This window comes from Osmia lignaria, chromosome 16, assembly GCF_051020975.1.
Source record: "Osmia lignaria lignaria isolate PbOS001 chromosome 16, iyOsmLign1, whole genome shotgun sequence".
Classification (NCBI taxonomy): domain Eukaryota; kingdom Metazoa; phylum Arthropoda; class Insecta; order Hymenoptera; family Megachilidae; genus Osmia; species Osmia lignaria.
In genome coordinates this window covers 1,809,178-1,836,755 of record NC_135047.1, presented here as the reverse complement: position 1 = coordinate 1,836,755, position 27,578 = coordinate 1,809,178, and the positions used below count along the sequence as shown (strand labels likewise).

Genomic DNA, 27,578 nt, shown 5'->3' with positions numbered 1-27,578 from the left:
GAATAGAATAGATATATCAACTAATGAGGTTTTGTGTCTCACGTTCTGAAATATCGACATAGTTTCAAATTTAATTTTTACCCGCTGTTTTGATGCGCACTCTACGACCTGAAACAATGATTTTCGGAACTACGTATTTATCATATGATGGTACTTACTTCCTGCGTCATTTTATATGGTCGCTGAAAGATGTCGCTGCATTACAATTTATTGTCTAGCAAAGTAAGAATTTGACGTTATTGTAACATTATTAAACTATTATTACTTGTGCATTATTAGAAAAAGGTAAATAGAAGGTAAAACATTTTTTCTTAGACAAGAGGTAAATGCAATTTAAAACATATTATTCATTTCTTACAATTACTCGCTAATGAAAGTAATATTACTAAGGACATTTACATTAAGAATAGCATTACAAGTGTACGTTTGTGTTGCAGTTACATGTATATCGAAAAAGAAATTTTTTCAACGATCGCCTTTGTTTGAGTCATAAGAACTTGATGAGTGAAAATAGTTACCTAATGACGCACCGTGTCGTTTTATCTCGGAGTCATTTCCGTGGGATGCCACAATATCCTTCAATGTTGCCAGTACTGTGGCGCTTCGCTCGTTTTAAACAAAATTGGCATAAAGAACGAAACAATGATATTTTGTACGGTGTTACTTTTTTCGAATTTGTTGTATACATTGGTTCTTTGCGAACACAAAGACGCGGAGATTCTTTGCGCATCTCAACAGACTTGCGGGAATTGTCTACAGACTCCTCGATGTGTTTGGTGCTCTACAACGGTAATCATTATATTTATTATTAATTATTTCTGAGAGAACACATTAATAGATCAATTAAGAAACTACTGATTTACTGTTTGTTCACCCAGGTGTCCAACCAGGATGCCACTGGTTCCCTGGTGCGCTGTGTCAGCAGAGAAAAATTTTTAAAGGAAGGTAATCTCTGGTGTCGAGAAACCGACGTGATAGATGAGACGAGTTCGATGCTCGTACTTGAAAATCGCCCATTATCGTCGACCAAGGGCAAGGTTCCTCTTCAAATTCAGCCTCAAAAAGTCAAATTAAGGCTCAGACGAGGAAAGTACCATCTCACGATTTTCATAAAATTATCTTGACAATTATCTTGTCAACAATCTATTGAACATTATATTGAATTTATAGGCGAAGAGTATCACTTGAGCCTGAGGTATAGTCAAGCAGAGGATTATCCAGTGGACTTGTATTACCTGATGGACTTATCAGCATCCATGGAGTCCTATAGAGATCGATTATCAGAACTAGGATTTCGACTGGCGGAGGCAATGCGGAAACTCACTTCGAACTTTCGTTTAGGATTCGGTAGTTTTGTCGATAAAGTAGTACTGCCGATGACCAGTACACAGCCAGACAAGTACTTTGAAATTTTGATTTACAATTTCAAATAATTTCATTTATTTTTCTATTTAACTTAATGTTTTTACAGGCTAAAATCACCGTGTGTCTTGAGAACCAAAAAACCATGTACACCGCCTTATGGGTACAAGAATCAGATGCCTTTAACCGAGAACGTTGCTCTATTCAAAGTAATTTATTCTTTAGCAGTGATCAAAATTATTATATTCGCCAATGCTGATGTACATATAATATTAATACCGTTCGACGATTTTTCGAGACAGGACCGGGTACAAGAGGCGCCAGTATCCGGCAATCTTGACGCACCAGAGGGTGGTCTGGACGCAATGATGCAGGTGATGGTTTGTACTAAGGAAATCGGTTGGCGACAGAATGCCCGACATCTTATCGTCTTTTCTACGGATGCCGGCTTTCATATCGCCGGGGACGGCAGAGTGCGTAAAGAACAGTAACTTTACTTTCAAAGAATTTCTCTGAAACGGAAACTATTGTGTTTCAGGTAGCGGGAATCATCGAGCCCAACGACTGTCTTTGTCACCTGGACAAGGATGGATTTTATACGTATTCGCTTCTACAAGATTATCCGTCCGTCGCTCAAGTATACAATTGTTTTTATTATTTCATACAATGAGAATGATGGAAATTTTGCACTCACCATTATTTGTTTACGCTTGAAAACAGATTAACAAGGTAGTACGTGAGCACAATATGAACATATTTTTCGCGGTTCCAAGCAAGATGAACGTGACGTATCAGTTATTGAGTAAACGAATCAAAGGTTCTTCTATTGGAATGCTCGAGCATAATTCTCAAAACGTAGTCGCCTTAGTCAGCGGGGAGTACAAGGTATAACGTAGCCAATTTATGAAATCATTAAAATATTGATCATTTATGATTATCGAAACATGCACGATTGTCGATGATCCTTGCAGAAACTGGTGAACTCTATAACGATGACGGACGATGCTCCGAAAATGATCGATGTTAAATACTTTTCTCGATGTTTGGAAGAAAACGGCGAATTGAAGGAACGAAGGGAATGCGGAGGATTACGAGTGGGTAACATCGTCGAATTCGAAGTGGTGTTGCGGGTAATTTTATATGTATATCGAAGATTCATAATCGCTTAAGTTTGTCGGGACAAACGGGACCCATAAAATTCAACATCACGAGGGGTATTAAATGCTTTTGTCGAACGTAGGCGGTCGAATGTCCAGCGAATTCCAGCGAGTGGCAGCAAACCATGCAGATAAAACCGAGAGGCATAAACGAGAGTCTGACGATCGACCTGAGCATTATATGCGACTGTGCGTGTGATCGGCCAGGACATCCGGTAAGAATAATCGAATAAGCAGCTTCCCGTTACGATTAACACGTTCCTCGTTACATGGGAGACACAGGACCCATGGTTGCAGTCAGATTTTTCTCACACGTATCGAATGATAACGTAGGGGTACGAGGTTGTTTCGGAAGATTGCAAAGGAAATGGCACTCTGATTTGCGGTCTATGCTCTTGCAACGATGGTTTTTACGGGAAGCAGTGCGAATGCGAGGGAGACGAAGCGGGCGGAGTCGAGAGCGCAGCTGCGATGGCTGATTGCAAACCTGACAACGAGACCAATGAAATTTGTACTGGCCACGGAGACTGCAAGTGCGGCGTGTGCGATTGCGCGAAGCGTCCAAATCCGCAGGAACTTTTCTATGGGAAATACTGCGAGTGTGATAATTTCTCTTGCAAACGAAGCGGAGGATTGGTGAGCGAACATTTGTGAAAAGCTTATTCCGTAAAACTGTGGATGAATTATGCGATGCTATTCTCGTATTTAAGGTTTGCGGCGGGCGGGGCAAGTGCGAGTGCGGTTCTTGCAATTGCCTGCCAGGATGGGGTGGTGAGACGTGCGATTGCAAAGAGACGAACACCACGTGTATACCAGATAATAGCGAAACCGTGGACATTTGCAGTGGACGCGGTGATTGCATCTGTGGTGTATGCCACTGTCACGAAAAGGACAATATTCGATATTCCGGACAGTACTGCGAAGAGTGCCCGGTGAGAAATCTCCTATTTCCACCACGAAACTGAAAATCATTTCAATTATTAATTGTTGATATTAATTGATTTTTCAGACGTGTCCTGGACAACGTTGCGAAGAGTTGAAAAAATGCGTGGAATGCATGGCGTATAATTCTGGGTCTTTTGCTGGAAATGGAAAATGCGATCAATGTTTGCATCAGATTGATATCGTAAGAAACATTTTCGATATTTGCTTCTCTTAGCAAAGATACAATTTTTTGGAGAACCTTTTTCAATTGACAAACAGGTGGAAAAGATCACAGAAGATCCTGTAAAAGATCAAGAGACTGGAGCTCATGTTTGTCGAACGCAAGATGATGCAGGCTGCACGTTTGCATTCAAGTATGAATATTATAGAGGTGGTACTGGAGGCGATATAAAAATATTCAATATTCTTGCCGAGAAAGAGAAAACGTGCCCCAAGCCTCTTAATGTTGTTGGTAATTACATCACAGTAAAAGAAACATACATAATTATATAGCGGTAGATATATTTTAATGTTTATAACCTAGGTGTTGCTATTGGCTTAGTGGCCAGTACTGTAATCATTGGTTTCCTGATACTTGTTGCTTGGAAAATACTGACGACAATTCACGACGCACGAGAATTCGCGAAATTCGAGCAAGAACGAGCTCTTGTGAAGTGGGAGACGGTAAATTAATTATCAAATTTTTATTATTTTCTTTAATTTTGATACATTTACAGCTCTTGTCTGGTATTTAGGGGGACAATCCACTTTATAAGAAGGCTACATCCACTTTCAGAAATCCAACGTTCAACGACAGTGGCAAAGATTAGTTTGAAAATTTCTTACTGTTTAAAACAGGCCTGGGCGATTTGCGCCTGGCGAGCCGCATGCCTCTTTTTCCCCCACTTCGACGCCATCTATGCTCATGCGGAGCGTGAGAGAAGAGGGGGACTAGGAGTCTATACATGTAGGACTCACGGTAAGAGGGTATTAGTAGGGGGGAACAGGGTAGTAGAGGGGATTGCGTGACGACAGCGGGAAAGATGTTGCTCAGGCCTGGTTTAAAAGAATTTTCGCGGGCTTGATTTGAACGTAAGGTGCGCTATCCGACAGGTAGCGCCACGATACGGAACTAACGATAAATCAACGACGACGCCATCTTGGATAATTACTTCGCGAGAAGACGTCTACTTGACAAAAAGAAATCTTCGTCCGTCTAAGCTTTTGGAAAAGATACATTCTCCGCATTCTTTCCTGCCTTCCTATCTTGTAAGTGAAACTATTTCCTTTTTTCTTTTTCATTTTTCTCCCCAAATATTTCAAATACACTGGTTATTTTACATCCCGCGTTATCACGTGTAAAAATGGCGCGAATAAAAAGAAGCGTATAGGTATGCTAGTGTTTTCCTGAAAGAATCGTCTACCAGGAAGTAAAATGAACGCGATTAGCAACGAAAAGACGAAGGTCGATACGCGATCTGTCGTAAATCACTTTTTAAATTTGATTGGAGGGATTTCGCGTGGAGATAGGTCCTGGCCTCTCGGTCGATTGTTTCGAATATCCTCTGGCCTCGTACTTTATTGCTTGCTATGCTCGAACAGGGCAGCTTCGTAAGGAGCTCGTAAATTCGTCACCATAGTCGGCTCCTGCTGCAAACCCTGCGGCGATTCGCTATGTTTCCCATCGAAAACCTAAAGCTCTACCCACACTGAATCCGCCCATACGACTTGATTACCGAACCATGGTTACCTCCTCCATTTTGTATTGCAAAGTACATGTAGCATTGTATACAGGGAGTGTTTGGCGAAAAATAAAGAATAATTATTTAATGTATCGATGTATCGATATGTATCGATTCATTTCTAATAACGCGATTAGAACGTTGCTTTAGTCGATTTCGAAACGATATTCTGACAAGGCAATCGTATGCGTTAAGAATAGCTCAGAAAAGCAGTCGGAGGAAGGAGAGAATAGCCGGCGCTCCGCATACTAAATCACTGCCGCACGTCCGTTTCTTTACATTGCACAGATTTTATTGATTATTTTACGGCCGGGAACATTGTAAATCTCTTCATCCTGTATCGGCGTCCCAACTCGTTCTGCCGTCAAACGCTCCCACCGGGTGCCCATAGCGCCAATTACCAGAGTCGGACGGTATTGTTGTTGCTTGCGTTCTGATCTGTCAGCCACGAGTGCCCTCTGTGCAAACTAACGACAACTTTTTACGCGCACCGTACTTTTTGACAAACGGCGTGTTCTCGTGAGTTAGGTTATCCCGCCATAACAGCTGCAAAAGGGACAGACAGGTGAGCAAAAGGAGAGACATTGCTGTTGAATTTTTTTGTTACAAACGTGTAACAAGCAGAGCAAATGATACGTGGAAAGAAACGAAGAAGGATAAGATTAGGTCTTTGCGTAATTTGATATACGTGTCGAACGGCACACGGCAAGCCTTTCGTCTTGCGGAACAATGTTGTTCGTTTTCGCGGTCGCTAATGGCCGCCGCCGGTGCCTTAATTACAGCCAAATACGGTCCAATCAGCCCTCGGGGGCCGACAATGTCCGATCGTTTCGAACTTTTAAACCGTTCGATATATTATCGAATTCGAACCTTTCGACTATCCTTTTCTTTTCAGCGCATTCATTGTTGTGAACATAGGCGCTATTACGGAGCGTTCGAAAACATGGCGATGCTGGAAATTAAAACTGCGCGCCCCTGAAGTGAAGTACTCTATCTACGAAGACGAAGCCATCGATTATAAAGTGGTGCAGGATCTTTATTTGTCACAAAGAATTTCGATCAAGCAGCTATACGAAACAGTAAAGAGACAATAGCATCGCGACAGAAGAGTCTACAAATGATTTTGAAAGATCTATTTAATCGCTGAATAAATTTGAGCGACACCGTTGATGGTGGCGCATCCTGGCCGGAGAATCGGGCTGCTGCACCAGGCTGCACCACCTCTTGGCGTTCGACGCAGACCAAGGCTCGTTAGTGCGTGCCCGTAAATCAAGCCGCAGGGGTGCCAACCCGCTAATATTACCGGGGTTCCTTCAGGATAGGAGGAGCACGTTCACGCCGCCGACGCGCACGGTAAACGTTCGATATATCTCATCGATAATGAGTTTGTTAAATGGATTAATATTCTACTTTCTCTTCTCCTTCCTTCTGCCGTTTAAGGCAATATCCAGGCTGCTCGTATAAAACGCTTTTGGAATTTACGCCGACTCGTTGTTCCCGGGTTCTCCTTTTCTTATATGTGATAATAGCTTTCACGATCGGAGAAGGAAAGATAAAAGAAACCGAAATATATTCACTGAGCGTTAACAAAAATGGATTTTATAAGATGTCTATAATTCTTGTTAAACGGGGTGAATATATTGAAAAATTAAGCGTTTTATAATTAAAAAGAAATTTAACTCTTTGGGAATGGAGCATTTTCAAACTTGCACAGAGAATTATTAATTTAAAGTAAAAGCCTTCAAAGCATATTGTCCTGTTTATAGCTATGTTTTGTATCAAGATTATGGACAGAATTATAAATTACTATTAACAATTATATTTGGGCACACATATGTGTCGATCGTCCGCAAAGAGTTAAAGAGATAAAGTTGAAAGAAAATGGTACATTCGCTTTTGAAACCCCGATTCAAATGGCGGGTTAGTAAAAGAAGATGAAAAAGTTTGAATGTATTATATTTTGTATCGATTATCGGGAATATCGTTCGAATCTCCTGGAATCTAGCGCGCTCCTGGAGGCAGTATAACCCGTATATACAGGCGGATAATTAATGGAGCCGGTAATGAGCTGATTATTATTAATAATATTTAGCCGGGGTTAAGCCGAGGCGACCCCGCCGTGCTGGAGCCCGGCTGCTCGTTAATTGAATCTGCCAATCATCGTAATGAGCGTCAGCGCTGGATCCGCTGTCCGTTCTTCGTTGTTGCTCTTCAGGGCCCACGAGCTTGATGCTCGCCGGTTTCGAAAAACGAAATATGCATCTTGCTCTCTGCAACCCTATCCTAAGAAATGTGAGCAATTTTCTTCGCCGACCGGCTTTCGTGAATTTGATCGATATCGCGAACCCCGTCTAGAACCGGGTCGTAATTGTTGCTATTCGTTTTCATTAATTATACCGTGAACGATTATCAAACCTCGAGTAGCTAACGCGTAGAAAATGATCGAATCGTTCGTACAAGTAGCTGCGAATTGATACCCGTTTATTCTTTTCAACTTTTTCTCTTCTTCTATGGGAACAGTCTGACGTTTCTATGCCGTTTCATTTACCCTTTCAAAACCTTACACTACTCGTTTTAATTGTACTTTCTCATTTTTTTCAGATGGTATTTCTGAAGATGGAATACTTTAGAGTTGAAGTTAAACGAAGGAAGGACGAATATTTGCTCTATCCTAAAGGTAACGACTTCATTAATAGAATTTATTAATTCTCTTAATTATAAAACGGGGTGATTAACTCGCGTGGGAAGTCGTGTGTCATCCAGACGTGGATAACACGGCAGCGAACGTGTTAATCCGTGTCAACAAGAAAACTAAAAGACAAGAAAACACTGCGCGATAGAAGTAGCGACAGAAACTCGTTTCTGTCGACTACAACTCCGCGTATACGAATTAATAGATTAGCGAAGGCCACGTCTCCTCTTAATTCCACCTCATTACAGTGTTCGGTTCGGTTGGCGCAAGGCGGGTCCGCTCGATTATGGAGGATAGCCGAAATCACCGGTGGATCGGAGGATTAGATCAGAATTACCCAGACACGAGATGATCGTCGTACAGAATCATCGGTGGAGCCAGGCGGTAACATCGTCAGGTATGTACCTTTCATCAATTATTTTCATTCGAATAAGTGGCGACGTTTTTGCCGCATCTTTTCTGCGCGAGATTTCGCATAGATTTCAATTACCACGGAATTAGAAGCGAATCGTGTTTCACGAATGTATCGGGCGGCACGATTCGGCTACCGAATGACGGGAGAAATTAATCAAAATAATCATCTCTTGGGCCCGGGGCGGCCAGCGGGGCCTGTCATTTACTCTCCTGGAACTCTTCTCCAACCTACCTTCTTTGCCGATACCCACTCTATACAGGATGTTTCCAAACACGCGAAAAGTAGTTTGCAAGGGTAGAGAATAATAAAATAAGTAGGAAATTTATTTATGTTGATTCTAGGAGTGTAGGAACTTAACTCTTACATTAATAAATATTTTTAAGTTATTCTTCCGTCGCGAATATCTCAAACATCTTGAATATTCCACGTTATTCGGTAGCCAAGCGAAATCTTCTTCAGCCTCTAGTCGGGAATTTAGAAATCCGTTGGAACCGATGCGTTTTTCTCTTGGAGATTGAATTTTAAATTAAACCAAGGATGATAATTCATTTCGAACGATTTTTTAACTGATTACTCATCGCGTAAGCCAATACGATTAAATTAAATTAAAAACTTGGCACATATTGAATAATTCAGCTCAAATAACATACATTTGACCGAAATTGCAAGTGTCATAATATTTATGGACGGTATTACAAATGACTCGAGTCATTTTCATAATTACCGGTTCATACGCATCAAACGACCGAAATAAAGAAACAAACCGAACGAAGACAGATGTGGTTGAGCCACATGCGGTGATAACAGCGAAACGATACCGCGTTTCTATCGTGACCGCTTCGATTTTCGAGGCAAACATTTTGAAGGAGCGCAATTACCAAGGCCGCCCAAGGGAACACGGCCGCGCTCCTGCTGGGTATTTAAAAGCAATTTCGAGCCGTGTTCCGTAACACTTGTTTATGATATTAATCGTACGGTGATTCCATTAATAAACGCAGAGGAATCGAATCGAGCCGCGACTTCCGTCGTCGATTTAATAAGTAATAATCTATTCGATCAAAACGATTTCGGGCCAATACGAGGGGTGAATAAAACTTTTCCAAGCGAGTTCAATCATTTTTTCCTTAATTAATTAGACTGTCATATCTAATAAAACGGTAAAGCGAGTGTGCAAAAATTCGTAGCGTAAGTAGCGTAATGGAAACAGAGGAGGAAAGAATGAAAGAAAGAGAGGTGAAAGATAGGAAGAGAAGGGTGGGATTGGAGGGCACAAAGTAACGCTATAGGACACGCGAATGAGAAACGGGACGGTGTCCGGCGAAGGCAGGAGGTCCGAATGGGCCAATAACTTTGCGAGCTTATGTTTTTGAATATAAAGGGGACGGTGGTAGTTTGCGGGTACGATGTCACTCGAGTATCCCTCGTAGCCACCCTTCCTATTATTCCTCTGTCCCTTTCCGCTGCGGCCTTCCTGATGCACGACTGTCGTTCTTATTCAAATGCACGCCCCTGCAAAGCGAACGCGATGCCTCTTGCAAATTCGTCCAGTGATTCACGATTCGCTGTTTCCTTCACTGCTTGAGACTGGAGCCATTCAAAGATACACGCCTCGTCACACTGAACGTGGCGTTAACGCGGCCACGATTTCCTGTGGCTCGTTTCCAACTCGCGAATTGCGTATTCGGATTTAAGGAAAGATCGTTCAGCTTGAACAGGTATTTTAAGGTGAGAAAGAAAGGGAAAATATAATTTCCATAATCTATCAATTATTTGGTGAAAAATGACTTAGGCGCAACAGTTTGAGCTTCTTCTTGAAACCAATACAAATGCCGTGAAATCGATTAGGATACCAATTACGTTTATTCAAATAAATCATCGATTAAATTCAATTGAGGGACAGGTTTAGTCAGACTCCCAATAGGAGATTATTTCGAAGAACAGTGTGCCGGTACTCGTCCACGGACACACGCGGCACGTTGCCCACGAGCTCCTGTGGCGCTCACCGGGCTTCGACACCCACACGCCGTGTCGCCTCAGCAAACACATAAATAACAACAGTTTCGGAGTATCAGCGTCACCGTTCCCTTAGTATCGGCCATTTTCGACTCTCCGCGAGACATTCCAACGGGTTTAGAACTTTTCCCGAAAAATATCGTTGGGATCGAAGTGAAAATAGAACTACGGTGGATCGTTGAAACGATCCCTTGTTTTTCGACCGGAAACGAGGGCACATCGGTAAATTAGAGGTCGGGAAATGGGAAGAGGAAAGTTTGGCTCGTTAACGAGGGAACGAAGTAAGCGATCAAGCTGGAATTGCTTAAACGCGACGATGATCTTCCTTCGTTTGCCACCTGTTGGCTAACGTGAAATTTCTGAAAGCTTCTGCTCGAATAGAGACGTCACGAATCACACGAACTCCTTCGGGCGACTCCACTGAAATTCACGATTTCCTGATCGCGTTAGCCGAGTGAAAATTCACGTTTGACGTGTTCATTAGGGAACAGCTGGGCGTTCGTGTTAATAATTGCGCTTACCGAGTGAGCGCGAGCGAAACGCGAATTGGTTGTTCAACGATCCGCCCACGCGGATCTCGCGTGGCCGTGAGGCATTCAATTAATCGTGCGTTTCGTTTGTCGAGAATCGCGGTCACAATCGTACACAACAACGGATAGTATGTTGCCGCTGTCACGAAACTGACGTTTCGTATTTGCCGTGTTCAACGAACGACAAGCACCGTAACACGATTGCGATTACGACTCGGTGATCGACCGACGACGAGACACTCTTAAACGCTCTCTCGAGTGCTTAAGAATATCTTTCTCGAACGGTTTTATGTTCCTTTTTATTTATGAGAAAATATCATTGGAATTCCTGTACAACGTCGATGAGACTGATTTGCATTATTAGGAAAATTTGAATTTGTTTTTATAATTAAATAGATTGGATCGTTTCCTTTGTTCTTTCATTCATTTTTCAAATTGGCCATTTTGTAGCATTGCCTTTCTTTATAGCTCGAGCTCCTCTGTGAATGACTTACGATCTTCCCCAATCACGAAGGAATTTTAATCTCCCGGTTGGACGTGGGTCTTAATAACGAGTCTATCTTAATTAAATTAAAATTCTCATCGAGGGGGCCCACCACCGGGGTCCGTTTGTAGGGCGTGTCCGGTCGGTTGGTTCGAGACGAACCGAGTCGAGGAGTTACCGGTAAACTGACCTCCGTGACTAGGGTAAAGGAAAACAGTTGTCGAAAAATCGTTCGAAAATTCTCACAGAGTTCCCTGGTAAATTAATCTATCCTATGCAGGGACTAATCGATGAATTTACTTAGTAGTTTCCACGCCTTTCGCTCGGAAGAGACGGTCGAGGGGCAAACCGTGCAGGACGTCTCGAAACGATGTTCACTGCCCGATGGAGCATCCGCGAGGCATAATATTACCATTCTTTATTCTTTAACGATCGTCAGCCAGTGTGTTTCACGGTCCTGGCTCCGTTCTATCCTCCTTCCTTCTCTCGATGCTGTTTCTCCTTTACGATTCCGTCCCAATTTATTACGAAACCAAGGACTTTTCCCGCAAGTGTAGTCGAACTCGATCGTCCGCCCGTCGTTGCTCTCTCGAACGCGCCCTCATTTCGTATTCATAAAGTGGTAGGTTTCAGAGGGTCTCTTTAATATTCGACGAATACGACGAACGAGGCTTCCACCAGCGCCCTTTCGACGGGGATTCCGAAGAATCCTCCCGCCGGTTAATTACCGTGAAATACGACCGATCGAGAAATTCGGCTAAGCGTGCTGCGTCGTAAATCGAGCAATATAATTCACTTTACCTTAATAACCCGTCTAATAAGAGTTTCATCCTGTCGTTTTTAATGGATACATGTACACGCGTCGGATAATCATTCGGGCCGTGATTAACCCCTGCGAGCCGGTAGACGTTTTATCATTTTTTCCTGGCGCGATAGTAGTATAAAATTCGAATTGTGACACGAGTGCTCGTAGGTTGTATTTTCTTACAGTTATGAAACTTGTATCGCGTAGCTGCTAATCGAAAATCAAACGTCGCGTTAAACGTTTCGCGTGAAGAACGAAAGAGAAGGGTGAGAGAGGCATCAATTACGTTGGAACTCGTTTCGGTCGACTGGTTCGGTTTAAAATTTTCGAAAAATCCTCGTTTCGTAATTGTTTATTGTGATCGAGGGTTCGGGTTGGAACGAACCGCCCCCCCCCTTTCCACCCCCCCCGCGGTGCATCGCGAATAGGATCTAAAAGGACAAGAGGAGTGGAACGTGGGTTCCTACCGTTAATATCCGACTTTACGACGCATCCTGGTCGCGCGAGGCATGCACCTCGCGGGGCACTATACAAGCCCCCGTAATTTGATAATATAGGGTTATGGTGGCGCCAAGCTGGGCTGTTTAAATTCATAACATTGTTTATTCCTATTAGACCGACCTATTCGCTTCGTTCCGCGCGATATTTCATTCGAAACCAACGACCGAGCGCCGCGCGTCGTTGCGACCAGAATCTCGTCGCTGACAAGCTTTCTTCCAAAGACAAGCAAAGACAAGTTTTAAAAAATCGTATTAGAATCATCGTAGTTGATGTGATTGACGCGAAGCACCATAGGGAATTTAAAAAAGAAAAAAAAAGAATAATGTGATTGAGAGGTTAGGCATCGTTTCGAATTCTGTTTACGAGCACTCTGCTCCGTCCCGCCGCGATTCTGTATCCTTGTTGCTCCTGATCGGCTGCCTGTCAGCGAGAACGTGAAATATCGTCCTGCCCAACTGGCATCCAATAATTAGTTTACTCCTCATTACGGTTGGTCCGCATTATTAGGAGGGCCACGGGTTCCCTCCGAGAAGAAGAGCAACGGAGACGGGCACAGTCGAACGGTATAAGGAACGAGGGGAATGGAGAGAGCTCTAATTAACTGAATGTTTAGGGGTTGCTCGACCGGTCGACTCGCGGCCACGCCCGATCGCTTAACCAATTCCGTTCTTACCTGCTTTGTGCACCTTTAAAGATACTTTGTACCAATCTACGTTCGCGTTCGAGCAATGAATTTTCCTTTCTAATTCTTCCTACGTTCAATTTATAAGGAAATTTATTTTTCTTCCGTGCGATCGAATGGTTGGCTAGAGAAAAAGATTGAGAAAGGGGAGAGATCGAAGAGAAAAGAAACGGAGCGAGTAGAGTGAAAGAAGGAAGAGGGTGCTCGCGCGCAAACTTATCTTCGATCTCTGATCCGGGCGAGCGGTTCTGATTGAAGGCCCTCCGAGGGGAGAAGAGAGAGAAGGAAGGTACACGCGTACCAGAGAAAGAGAAGGAGAACGATCCGTAGGAGGTATGATGCGCGGGAGCCATCTCTGTTAATCATCGCGTAATTACCGCTTCAATTATCAGATACCGAGATACCGAGCAGGCTGGATCACGCAGGACCCAAAGAATCTGTTAGCCCCACCTCGCCCGGTTTACACTCGAGCTGCTCATCATTCCGAACGAGCCAACCACGGTTTCGTCGATCTCGATCGTTCCGACCAGTTTGGTAAAATCGTCGCGAGAAAGCGTCGATTACGACTCGATATCAATCGTGAAAGGAATTTTACTCGAGAGTGTTCGTTTATTTTTCCTTTTCGATGGCAATCGCAATGAATTTCTTCTTTCGAAATTCGTTTTCAAGACAAAACGCGGACTACGCGTTTTAGGGTTGAACGGAAGGGCGGGACAATACTTGTCCAGCCGGCTGGTAGGTTGAACAGGGCGTTACCTGGCATTCCTTGGTAAATTAACTTAGCGGGCGGCTGCGGCGCGTCTCCCGCCAAATATTCATTTAAAAAGGTAAATGCAATTTTGCCGTTTTACGTGATTGAGATAATGCCCGTCGATTAACGGGCCATCTTTTCTCCTCTCCCTTCGTGCCGATCTTTCTCCCCTCTATCCCTTTCTGTCTCCCGGTTTCTCGGCGTTCCCCTACGGTGGCAAACGCGTCATTATCAAAATTCAACCGACCGTCCCACGAACCATCATCGTCGAGTAAAAGCATCGCTTCAATTTTCTGCAGGTGTACACCGCCTCGAATCACGTGCTTACCTTACGCTCTTCTGATTCGTCTTAATTCATGGCTCGTAAAAGTGGGTAATACATTGTAAGCTTGTTGAAAATTCTCCAAAAGGATAACCGTATATGTGCTGTTAACTTCTTCCTCGAGTGACCTTGTAATCTTGATCTTGTACGAAGAAACGAGCAAAGAATCGGAACGTAGCAAGGTCGCCGGTTGTTGTTGATCGTCGATCGTTTCGGTGGCTCGACGAGAAGTCGAGATTCCAGAGGGAAAGCTATCCGACGAGTAATTCGCGTAGGTCGTACATCATCCTCGGTGAACGGTTGTCCGCCTATTCGGTCGCTTCGTTTCGGCTTAAATCAAATTTACTAATTAACACCATTTACCAGGATCTATAGCGAAGGCGAGTCGCGGCTGTCCAGCGTCCGTGACTCTCTTTCCAAAGCTTCTTTTTGTTTCCTCTTCAACGTCGGTACGCGTTATTGATGATGCTCGTTAAAGAGCTCTCACGTGCCGGTGGGGCAGTTCTTCTTAGTCCCGATCCCTCACCTTCCCCTCTCTCCTCTCTCCACAATCCTCAGCTGTAACCATTACAGCCAGGGAGACTCGAAGTCAGATTCGAAGTCACGAGGACTCCTGTGTGTATGGCCGTGATCCATCCTCGTGCCACTCTGGGTAGCTGCCGCGAGACATTACTCATCGACAATCAAGATGAATTCACTCTTAAACAATGACGCTTAATTTCAAGAAGCCACCGACGAACAATCACCCGAATTCTCCGGCTGACCTGCCGAACGATGAGTTACATGATTGAACGTACAGCTGAAAACATCTTGGGGAAGAAAAAAGATTGAATTCAAGATAGATAAACGCGATATTTTCAGAAGAAGAGTTCTCCCGGTAGAAAACTCTCGTCATCAGGCTGAAATTCGTGGAAAACTATAACCAATAAGCAAGAAGGAAAAATCTGTCGAATCATCCGCTGGTTACACAGCTGCATTCCTAGCAAGTGGAGAAATCGAGTGTGTCCGGTGGACACGTTCGCCTCTCTCACGTTATTACCCCGTCCATACGTACAGTACGTATACCGCATCGAGGGTAGATTTATGGTGCGTCGCATTATCACGTAAGGTAACGCGACACCGCAATTCCACTTGGCGGCAGTGACGGGCAAACGCGCAAATTACCATCGCGATTGCGGCTAACTCGGCCCTTTACGCTAATAACGACTACACCACGCGGCGAATTGCAAACAAGGACGTGGTACGCGATTTCTGTTCAGCTAGCAATCTTTCCCACCGAGGGCGTAAACCACAACCTGCTGCTGTTCCTCTCGGTGGGTCTCGTCTTTGAATATTTATCTGTTTGCTCGCTCGTTCTTGCTACCGAATTTTCTACAGGTAGCTTAGAAAAATCAGCATCGTTTTGAGAAGCACATAGCTGCAGAGTAGTTTTCTCCCTAGGACGCATCAACGAAACGTGTATTTTCTCATAGAGAATACGTAAACCACAAGCAATATCGTGACCACAAGTTTGCATACGATCCGGCTGTTGTTACTTCCTCGCTGAACGGCTAATAACAACAACCGTGCGCCATTGTATACGTGTATCGGGACTCGGTAGTTTCAGTCGTTTATGAAGGAAAGGAGTCATTGCGGATAATCGTGGGCGTTCATTACTTACCGGGCCGCAACTTTAATCGTGTAGACACACCGTGGGGTTACGTATCCACCGATCCAATGCAAATGCCACGAAACTCTCGGCCCGGAATTATATCGTTACTTCTCGCTGCCAGCGTGTTCGTGGTCGCGTGCTTTTTTTTTTTTTTTTCTCAAATAAGGAAATAAATTAAGAGGTAATGGGCTTAATAAGGCTCCGGTTGGATAGCATTCCGCGACCGTGCCAGTAACTAATGGCAACGTTGGCGCGTTTTATGCCATGCTTCGAAGATTCTGCCTGTAAACCTCCGAAAACTTTGAGCCCCGTCTTCTTTTTTTTTCCCTCTTCTCCTTGCCCGATTTTCAAACTTGGTGCGTCTTTGTTTCTCGAGATTTTAATTCAACTTTCGTCGAGATCGTTCGGTTTCATCGAGATACACGCGTTTGAAAGTTTTTCAGGATTTTTATGAACGCTCATTTTATATTCTGGTAGTTGGCGAACGTGGACAGCCCGTTTAGTATTTCTGTATTTATGGACGGGAAACTAAAATATCGGACGTATCGAAAAAGGCAGGAGACGAAAGAGAGGAGGAAGAGTAGCCGGGGCGAAATACCAGGTGGATCCGTTGCAGAAGACTGATACCGAATACCTGGGATACAGGAGGCCGTGCAGCGGTGTAAATGCAATCAAGAAGGCCTCAATTAGACCGTCACGCCGTACATCCCTCATCTCCGAGTCTCGCCGTTCCTCCCTCTTCACCCACCGTCGATTTCGTCGACGTCCTCGTCGTTGTCTTCTTCATTTTTCTCATCCCTCCTTCTCCCGTAGATCTTCTGTCCTCCTCTCTTCTAAACCCTCCGAGGAGGTACAATCGTTCGAAAGAAGTTTCGATCGATCCGGCAGGAAATTCCAAAAGAAATATCAAGAGAAAGACTATTTATCACTGGTATATTTTAATATCGATCGAAGGTTTAATTTCTCGATTTAAATCTTTCGACACTTAACCGCTAATCTAATTAGAAAATTGAAGAGACGTAATCGTCGGACGATACGGTTATCATCGATTAGTTTAAAATTTCGCGCTGATCTCCGCTGGAAGATGGACGATTTTGTCGTAAACTGTTCGGTTTCCCTATCGTTAGACCCTATTAAAGAAAGTATAAGAGTCCGCGAGGGAGGTCTGCATCGAAGAAGTTTCGAGCGAGCTTGCAGAGAGGCTGAGATTAAGGGGCTGTTTAATCTGCATCCATCGCGATGATAGGTAACGGTGGAGAATCATCGTGGGGGCCTCCACGTTAACCGAGTTAGTTACAGGAAACCCTGCAATTAGGGATTGTTAACTGGATAAAACTTTACGCGTGCTGCGCGTGAGAGGACGCGGTAAAAAAGGAGGATGATTTAAAAGAAGATGAATATAGCGGCTCCCGAGGATTTCTTATTCGACGAACTTGTCCGATAGAAAAATCTGAAACAATTACACCGGTGTCTTCTTTTTCGAAAATTCCCTGTTCCTTTTGCACGACGGTGGTCCTAAAATCCTTCAACAGGTGCAATTTACTTGATTATTTTATTGTTTAGTATCGGCCATTAATTTCCGTGGTGTGTCCATTAGACAAAAACAAATGAAAATTTAATGACCGACACACCGGTCCAGAAAATTATACACACTCTACCGGAGTGAGACTGGATTCATTGACCAATTTCAGTATCTACCGTGCAGGATAAATGGAGCGCGAAATATTAATGTCGGCTTGCAAATTTGTGTCGAACAAATCACTGTTTCGAGAGCAGCATTCTTCACGGAACTCTTCCAGCGGATCTTTTTTTTTTTTTTCACCCCGTAGATGGTAGCCGGTTTGGAAGCCGGTTGCTACCGATCGCTAAATTCGTTCCGATGTAGACAGTTATTAGGTGGCTAGAGCCGGTGTAAAACGTCGTCGTAATGATCGGTTACTAACTAACTCGCTTTCTCCGCTATCCAACCGATCGATGTATTATATAAACATCTACGTATGCACACGTAGAACGGTGCACTTAGCCGAAGGTACCCGCAGGCACCGGGCCGATACTGTTTACACCGTAGTAATTTGCTAATGGCCAAGCGGACACGATGAATTCGGGATCGACTGGCTGCGTGGTCTGCATCTAGATCGTGCCAGATCCACAGATCGACGCGTTCATCACCACCCAGACACGCCTATATTCTTCCTCCTCCTCCTCTCCCTCTCTCCTGCTTTCAACCACTCTCTGGTGAAAATTTTCATCGATTACCGTCGATTTTCCAATTATCGCTTTAGCAAATGCCTACGGTGAAATCTTTCTGTCTAACGCCTTCGACAGATTGCTTTAATCTTCGTCCTTTCAGCGCTACAGAACGGTAACAGGGTTTAAAAGAAAGTAATTAAGGAACTTTTTGTTAAATTATAATTAGAAAGTCGCAAAGTTCATCGCTTCTTGCTCTACAGTTAAAAAAAGAAAAAGTGAAAGAATAGAGGAGAATGTTAGTTCTATGGAAAAGTAGTAAGAAGAGGAGGAAACGATGGTTATAGCTTGCAAGTAGATATCGCAGCAGGTAATATTTTCAGGAAATTAGATCGTAACGAGTCGATCGAACGTTACGGTGTGCAGAGAAGGTGTGATTAAAGCGCGTCCATTACGCGTTTAGTTCCAATCGAGTTCGCGATATTACTTAACCCTTTGCGGTGGTGGTGGCGTGTAAGAAGGAACGGTCGCGGTTCGTGAACACTTTAAGACCGCGTCAGTTTTGATCGGCGGATCGTTTTGTCGGTAATCGTTCGATTTATCAACCTCGAGGATCGTTAACACTCCGATGGGGTTGCAGCAAGCGAGTAAGCGAGCCAACCAGGCGTTCAAGACGCCGCTAATTAGCTGACGCGCATTAATGGCCCCGAGACTCCATTAAACTGTAAAATATTTAAATAACTCGTCGACGGGCGTGCCCGACCGCGAATTACTTGTCATAAGTCAAGTCGAGCAAAGACTTGAAACCTCTTGAAAACTCCGCACCACCAGTGTATAATATATGTGCCAGTTAATGGCACACCTTTTTTTTTATTTTTATTTTTTTTTTCCTTCGATTCTTCTTCTTTTCAGGAAGTTGACGAGCCTGTAAATTAATATTTCTACCGTGTATCTCTCGTAATAATCGAAGATAGAAAGGGTTCGTATGATAATGAAAAAGGCCGTTCGTTTTCTTGTTCTCTTTTTTTCGCCCTCTCTCTTTCACTTTCTTGTCATAGTGATTTATTCGTCGCAAAAAAAAAAAAAATAAAGGGAAAAGGGGATGGAATGAGCGTATAAGTACAATAATGAACGTCGATGGTCGACGAAGTTGCGTTTGCTCCGCTTTTGTTTTCTTCTTTTTTCGAGATCCTTAATTAAAAGTTACAACTTCAACACCTCGACTGTCACTCTTGCGTTATGAGAAACGATGTATCAATAATCTTCGTTAAGTACTGGAAAGAAACGAGTGTCGTTAGAATGATAGATTAGATTTTGATCAGAAATAAAAGTTCCCTAAGGATTGTTGATGAATGACAGTCAAAGCGTTCATTTGCCTCTTACGCTAATCTTCTCGAGATCATAACGTATGCTTCCTTGTAATTGCTGTTGGCGCGATTTCGTGGGAGAAAATTTTCGAAAAACAAAAGGAGAAAAGAAAAATTGCGCCAACGTGTCATGCGGTATGCAACTGACGTAAATGAAACAAATGCAAGACGTTACGCATACGTGGTTAATTATTTACAGGGGTAGCAACTTACGAGCTAAGAACGTGCTTATTACAGTCGTAAAACTTATCGTAATGTCGAACATTCAAGAATTATAATAATTATAAATAGTACTTTCTGTTTTCCTTATCTAAAACGCCTATGATGGCTCGTGTAAAAGTAAAACAAATTACGCGTTGTTTTCGAACGATTATCGAACGGTCTTGACCGCGATGTAAAAAATCCTTTTTTAATTTTATAAAAAACAAATCCTTTTGATTTATCCACACCGAATAACATCGATCGTCGTCGGATAACAATTACTTATGGTCAGAATGCCAAGATTCTCTTCTGGACGGACATCTTTCGATGATGTTTACCTAAAAAATTACTTTAAAATTCGCTATAAACAAATCTTGGTTCCTGAACGCTATCTCGCGAATTATCTCTGAAATCTCGTGAAAATTCAGGAAACGCGTTTCTCACGAATCATAAATTCAGCAAATTCTACGTTTGTAGGAAACGTTTAACGAATCTTCACGTGCACAGTGACTCACATGTTTGGTTCGCATTCTTGTAAATAATTAAAATTCCGCGTCAACAAAGAAGCATCATATTTACTACAACGTTTGTGTAATCACCAATGAAACATAATTATTCTGTACAGGTAAATATCGTTATCGTTCGAACAAATATATGAGTCACTGTAAATTTGAAAAGCATTCCCGCGAATCGTAATCCACCGTGGAGTTCCATCGGTACTGTAAATTATATACAGTATTTTACACGAAAAATAAGCTTCTTATTCTATCTGTTATTTGTCGTTCGAGCGCATGGTCGACGTCGTGTGTATGAGAATAAAGAGGAAGGTTGAAGAAACTCGTTTGTACATGAACAGGTATACGGTTAGGTTCATTTCTAAAACGAACGACGTCGTAAAAGTTGATCCGTTGGCTCGCGATCCACGCTAAAGAGCAATGACAATACCAACGACCATCAGGAAACTCGAACGAACGAAAGTTCTCCGAACGATCGTCCGAATTGTCAACGCAGACGCGAGACGACGAATCCGCCTAGCTCGTTCGTAGGAATCATTTCCGTTGCCTGGATTTTTGTCGAAGGTTATCGGATTGCATGAGAGATAGCAAATCGACGAGACGATGGAAGGTATCTCGAAGTTACGTTCGGTCAACGATTATCGTCTCGAGTATTTAGAGATCGGCCATTATGCAATTCGAAACGATCGACGTTTCTTAAGATTACGATTGAGTAACAAAGGCACGTGCGATCACAGAAACAAGAATACCTATCGTTTCAACCTTCCTTCGCGGTGTACACCTAATTAATGTATACAATATGTCCGCCCACTTGGTAGTAAGTTCTTTGGCTGGTATCTTGCACGATACACGCGAAAGCGCGGACAGGAGAGGTGGCCGGTGTGGGTCTGATCGCGTTCCAAGGAAATGGCGGCAAGAGATGGCGATCGAGGTGAAGAGGTAGACACACACGTAGGGTAGAATCGTAAACAACGATCGGGAGGTTCTAGTTAGGAGGTAATACCCCGATGTCGACGTCGACGTCGACGTCGACGTCGATGCGTGGGCGCGTTGATATCGATAGCCAGGTCGAGAAACGTAGAATCGACGTCGAGGTACGGTCACGTCGGTTTTGTTAAAATCGTAAGCAGCGATCGCGAGGATCTACGTGGGAGGAAATATTTAAGTATTTGTACGCGCGAACCTCTTCAGCTGATCAGATCGCCGTTCTTGCGAAGCATCTCGAGGTGCAGCTCGTATTCCCTGGCCTTGAGTCGGAGGGAAGCGATGCTGTTGGTCCGCCTGTCGATGTCCGGCAGGCCGACGCTGCCGGTTGGCGAACCTTGCGGCGAACTGGCCGTCGGCGGAGGCGGAGGCGGTGGAACCGGTGGATGCGGCAGATTGATCGCAGGCGCTGGCGGTGGCGGGGGCGGAGGTGGCGGCGAGCCACGCACCAATTTTGGCCTCTGCGCGGCTGATATGTTCGCCAAGAGGCTCTGGAAGGATGCGGCCGACGTGTAAGGCAGAGGCATTCCAGGTGGCAACAAAGGTGGCGGTGCCCGATGATAGGGATGAGCGGTGTAACTACCGGGAAGGACCGGTCCGTGACCCAGAGGTGGGTAACGAAACGCGTCGAACGGTTTCCGTAGGGCGAACGTGCCCAGGTGGGCAAAAGGGTTCGGCAAGGTCGGCGCTACGACCGCCGACGGTGGTGGTGCACCTGAGCCCAAGTATGGATTGTACGGATGCGCCTGCGGCCCGACCTTCTCTTGTTTCCGCCACTTGGCCCGTCGATTCTGAAACCAGACCTGTAACCAAACATTTTTACACTTTTTATTCTCTCCATTTCTTCCTGGATTTCTATATTTACGCGCGCCCTTTCAATCGGAACTTTCTGTGAGAGAAAGGGGGTGGTTTTCTGTTTGAAAGTAGAAGCACGAAACGATGATTTTTCTCGCGAAAGGCGAGAATACTATTTTCAGAATACGGTTCGAGGAAGAAAAAACTTGAGCAGCGATTCAGGAATCGATTTCGAGTCCGTTTTCAGGAACCTATCCGTTCGATTCCGGGGTCGGAAGGTAAATAGTATTTCGTTCGTTGGAAGTTGTTGGCCAACCGTGGAAGTGCGAATTCCGGTTAAAGTGACGTATCCTCCCTTTTTCAGGAAACAAACGTGGTGTATTATTATTGGTTACGTTGAAAGGTAACCAAAGATCACTGCCAGCCAGAGGCAGTTCTGTTCTCCCTTTCTTTCTCCTTCATTTTTCTTCGTCCGCCTACCTGTGAACCTTTGCGTTTCTTCTCGAAAATTTATGAAATATTAGCCATCGTAAAATCGTTAGCCGCTATTCTCTCTTGGCCTACATTTCCCTTTCGAACGAAATTGTAAGCTTCGATGAGATTCCAAAGTAGCTTCTGTAACAGGATGGATACAGGCTCGAGGAAGATTGACCTATATTTTACCGTAAGTGCTTCGAAGAATATCACGGGATTGTTTGTAGAAAGGGTTTCGTTTTAAAGAAAAAAGAAAGGCCGATGTTGCAACGAAAGGCTTCGAGTATCATCGTTCAGACAATTGGTAATCGAAACGAAAATCGTTCGTGATGCGTCGATCATTCGAGCACATTCCATCGCGGAGCTTCCTCGAAGACTCCAGCTCTAATCAGTTCAACGGAACTTCTCCTCCCTCTTCTACTTCCTTTTTCCCTTCGTTTCTTTAACCGAGTTTTATTCCACGATCTTGCCGTCGCGGTTGTTAAGTCGATTCCGTGTCGTGATACGAATATAAAACCGCCCTAGTCCAAGATTCAACGTTTACCTAGTCGAAAGTCTTCTGGATGGTTCCTCTCGAACGAATTCTTCTTCGCGTATCTCCTCGTGACAGGAAGCGACTAGAACGACTCGATTCATTCGACAACCGCAAACTTGGACACGCGTTTGATAAAACTTTTTGATAAGCAATTTATTCGCCGGATGTTTGTTTGTCTGTCGTGTGTTACCCTTAACTCGTGCAGCCCAACGTTGGGTCACGGGTATTCAGTAAAGCGTGTTCGCGACTACCCTCTTTGAAGCCCATCAGTGGAATTTGACCAACCCTGCGCCACTAGGGATGTGGATTTATTTTTAGCGCAATTTGCACCCTTTAACACCAAGGTTCACTTGCGACAATAACAATAGCCTACCCTCTTTGAAAGAGCGCAAGGCTAACTCATTCAGGTTACCTTATTCGGCCCAATATCAACGAGTCAAGTGTTGGGTCTTCCGTACCCGAAAACGATGATTGGCAAGCCCATGAATGGGCAGTTTATCCAAGCCCGGCGCCACTTGGAGGGTGGTGGCTGCTGGGGAGTGGATTTATTTCCAGCGCAATTTGCGCCCTTTAACACCGCCGGAATAAGCAAAAGCTTGGGAACTTTTCGACAATACCCTCTTTGAGAATGTTATGCCGTGTATTTCAAGACTCTCGATTACCCTGTTAATTGGACTTTCGTTCCGCGTTACGGGATTCTTGAGTTAGCGGGTAGGAAGTCAAAAGTACCGCCCGGAGATGTAGACACTCCCGACATAATCGAGGATGATGCAGCCCGGTCGTTGCATAGACGAAGGAAGAGGCAAGATTTCGAGATGACTGTGCGGTTCGATGATCGATTCGATCGACTATCCAACAGGAGGAAGGCATTTCGTGACTCGTGAGATCATCGATACGTATACATGCCTGATGAAATCGGTTTTCTTTTGATCGCTTTTCGAATATCTAAGATTTAACCGATAGGTTGATGCACGCAAGTGTAAAGTGATAAAGAAGTTTTCGGTTTGTTTTAACATGGAGAATCTCCATCGGGATACCTTGTATAATTTGTAATATAACCGAGCGTCAAAGCTCCTGTTGCAATTCCGAAATCCCGACGTATGGGAGAGGCGAGAGGATCGAAGGATCGGTCAGACCCACTGCGGAATATGCAAACTCGTTGCTACGCGTACGAGAAGTTAAAGGTGACGGGGTGTGGGGGGTCGGATGGCAGGACCCCCCACGGTGAGCAGGATTGCCCCCAGCAGGGAGCTAAACATCCGACTTGCGGCTTTTAAAACAAAACCCAAACCACGATCCGCCGCCGGAACCTAGTCGTTTCGTGCTTAATCGTGCTGCATTAATTACGCAAACGCCGGGTATCTCTCTTTCTCCGTTTTTCTACATTTCATCAGCACTCACACCGAACGAATCCCTCCCTGTTCAACGATTATATTTCACGATAGGATAGAAATTAATTCGATTTGGTACGTGGATCAAAGTTGTTAGACGAAGTAGTGGCCGTAATCGTGCGTCAAACGATCTCGTATGATTTCTCTGATAATTCGCGTATCTTCTCGAATGCAGGATGATTGAATTGTCACGAAATGGATTTGCGTCTCGTTGAGAAAAGGAACATTTTCTATAAGATTGCGTGAACCTGCGTGTGTTCGTGCGGATTCCAAAAAATGATTAAGTCGGTTGAACGATCGTACCCGTGTCATTCGTTTAAACAGTAATTCTCGTCGCGTGTACGCTCGTATATAACAGCTTTAACGTTCGGATAAATCGTCGATTCGCGATGGATTTGCAAGTATAATGAAAAGTGGCGAGCGAGGTCCTTCGTGGCAAAGAGAAAAAGAGACGGAGACACGCGTAGGATAGAGGCGTTTTACCAACGAGAAAAGAGGAGATGGCGAAGTAAGAGGCGAACGAGTGGCCAAAGGGAAGGGAAAAAGCGAGTAAATACCGGGAATAAATTAAACTAATTGAGCGAATTAGCCAGCTGTTCGTGCAGCCAACTCTCGACGGACGCGTTTCGTTTCCCGAATAGTCTTTCCTCTTAAGGAGGAGGGATAGTTTAACTCTTTTCGTTAAAACGAATCGTTCTCTTATCGCTTCCCGTAAACAGCCATTAGAATATGTAATTTTCTTTTCTGTATACAATAATAATTTCGATATTGTTCGATTGTGCTAACCTGTATACGTGCTTCCGTAAGACCGATCTTCATGGCAAGTTCCTCTCTGTAAAGAAAAAAGATTCAGACGATTAGGTATACTCAGAAATCGAAGTACATGATTATCTTATTTTACCATCATTATATCATTGCGAGTATAGGACAAAAATAATTACATATTATTTATTCCTTCAACTTTTCTATTTAAAACACCAGCTCCAATTTGATTCCGAAGGCAACTATTTTAACTGAGCAATAATATTACTGTCTTATTTAGTTAGTCTGACGAGAACGATTAGATTTGCGATGAAAAAAAAAGGTACGGGAACAAGTTGAGTGTGAACGTAAGCGTTAAGAAATCAAGAATTCCAAGCGACAGAAATAATTGCACGTTCATTAACTTAATTAGAACGTTGGTGAGATGTCAATTAATTGCATTACGTCTTTCGACGTAATCGACTTATCAGTATCATTGCTATGCATGAATATTGACGTGACACAGGTGTGCAACAGCGCCGTAACATTTCCATAATTATTCAATTGCTATACGAGCAGATAGTATCTCGTTCCTTCGTGTTTATTAAAAAGTATACAGGTTAAAACCATGTTTCGCCGAGATATTCGAAATATCGTAGATAATTAATATTAAATTTAACGTCAGCACGAAATTATAAGTTATTCTATTCGAATAACGTCCCGAAGGAAGGAGGAACGAATTCCGGAAGCGTTACGTTTCTCGATTTCTGACGTTTTTGCGGCTCGAAAGAAGGATTGACCGATTATTACACATCGACGTTCGAGGTAAAAAGGGATCTCGTCGCTTGGTAAATGGCCCACGGGCTTTCTGATCTCACACGCAAATTACCCAGATGTTCCTCGAAATCGCAAGAAAATCTTGGTGATTACATCGCGCGAGCACAGAAGCTGTTATGCTACTTGTTTCTGCTTCCTCCAATCATCATCGCTTCAATCATCTCGCGTTTAGCTGCGATTCAGAGACTACAGAGTTACAGCGACTGCTTATCTGAAATTACAGAGATTTTTTCCGATTGCATTCGCTTTCGTATCACTTTTGTTTCGACGGTAATGCAAGCGTTGAACCCTTTACGTTTATTAGTCACTTCTCGACTTTGATTTTACTACAGTAGACTCCCCTAAATATTGTTTTCATATAACGCGATTCCTTGTACGACGAGAAAATAATGCTCAGGTGTTTCCTTATGAATTATGAGATCGTTACTTTTTAAATATTTCCAAGACGAGAATGTTTATTGATAATGCAGCTAAATATTCTCAATATTTTCAATACTTAACAGGAGATCTGGTAATATTGTAGATTTGTAAAAAGTGGCTTCTAATGAATCGGTAAATCACAATCTTTTGTTCGATTTCAAATATCCATCGATACACACGAACATATCGTTGAGGTAATTGTGTTCTGATTGATCGAATTTAAGAAACTTTAAGAGGCAATTGTGATTTTGAAAACACTTAGCTTTTTGCAGGGAATGCAGTCGTTCACTCCGCTTCCGCGAATTACTGAACACCCTGATTTATTGAAAGATTTTCTTTAGAAATATTTAGAAACTTTTCTTTTTCTTTTTTTTCCTTTATATTTTATATTAATTGCAAGAATAATAATTGAATTAAATCGTGCTTTATATATGTCACTTATTTTTTAAAAAACTATTCTGTTTGCTAAAAATTGGCACAGCAATAATCATTCCAAACATGTTACTTTAGATGTTATTCGCGTTGTACGAAAAAAATGACGTTATACGGGAGTCTACTGTATGTAATTTGCATAAAACAAATTTTCATCGAAATCTAAAGAACGTAATCGCGAAGGAAATAATTCATAAAAGTCGTCGAAGATCGGAGATGAAATCGTCGCGTCGTCTCGACGGGATGTCGAGGAATGCTCGAGATCGGAGCGAGCACCTTGGCCTGGCCGAGTAATAATAATTTAGCCTTTCCCTTTTTCTTCGCCACACTCACGAGCGTCCTTCTGGATTTAATAAGATCACGAAATTTCGCGGTTAGACGGCCGTCCCTAATTACACCCGCCGTTCACTGCCGCGACTTGCTTACCCTCGATTCCCGTATCGTTATTATTACCTCTACCTCCTATTCCCCCCTTGTTCGATGTGTCCTTGCCATGGGAAATGTGCTAGTTGCGTACATTCTGTCTATGCACCTAGCTAGATTAGTTTCTACTATTTCATTTGACGAACATGCGAGCCACCGCGATGAATCTTGTGCAATTTCTTTCATCCTCGCTACGATTTATTGCCGCGTCATTTTTTTCACCGACTCGTCCATCATTGAGCCCA

General features: G+C 43.5%; 3 protein-coding genes and 1 long non-coding RNA gene across 4 annotated transcripts in view; 3 read left to right on the top strand and 1 right to left on the bottom strand.

Moving 5' to 3' along the window:
- The first annotated feature begins 189 nt into the window (after positions 1-189).
- LOC143306158 (uncharacterized) lies at positions 190-1,175 on the top strand. Its single transcript, XM_076692943.1, is given in 4 exon segments — positions 190-222; positions 438-532; positions 534-789; positions 879-1,175. Coding segments are annotated over 4 exon segments (630 nt in total). The 3' UTR covers positions 1,125-1,175.
- On the top strand, positions 1,131-5,271 carry LOC117600818 (integrin beta-PS-like). Its single transcript, XM_034316739.2, has 13 exons — positions 1,131-1,399; positions 1,472-1,571; positions 1,665-1,835; positions 1,901-1,999; positions 2,083-2,247; positions 2,334-2,492; positions 2,603-2,734; positions 2,853-3,155; positions 3,230-3,451; positions 3,529-3,645; positions 3,723-3,915; positions 3,988-4,127; positions 4,199-5,271. The coding sequence occupies exons 1-13, from the start codon at positions 1,239-1,241 to the stop codon at positions 4,271-4,273; spliced, it is 2,037 nt and encodes a 678-aa protein (XP_034172630.2). The 5' UTR covers positions 1,131-1,238; the 3' UTR covers positions 4,274-5,271.
- Positions 5,272-6,083: 812 nt separating this feature from the next.
- Positions 6,084-27,578, top strand: part of LOC117600971 (uncharacterized) — a 45,425-nt gene continuing 23,930 nt past the window's right edge. The window contains exons 1-3 of the long non-coding RNA XR_004580565.2: positions 6,084-6,538; positions 7,787-7,862; positions 8,126-8,274. This is a non-coding gene — a long non-coding RNA (uncharacterized LOC117600971). The remainder of the gene's footprint in view (positions 6,539-7,786; positions 7,863-8,125; positions 8,275-27,578) is intronic.
- LOC117600970 (homeobox protein aristaless) overlaps positions 19,295-27,578 on the bottom strand; it is a 62,334-nt gene continuing 54,050 nt past the window's right edge. The window contains exons 3-4 of the mRNA XM_034317107.2: positions 25,267-25,312; positions 19,295-22,088 (exon numbers count right to left, since the gene is read on the bottom strand). Of these exons, the coding sequence (XP_034172998.1) occupies positions 21,489-22,088; positions 25,267-25,312 (646 nt within the window). The 3' untranslated portion in view covers positions 19,295-21,488. The remainder of the gene's footprint in view (positions 22,089-25,266; positions 25,313-27,578) is intronic.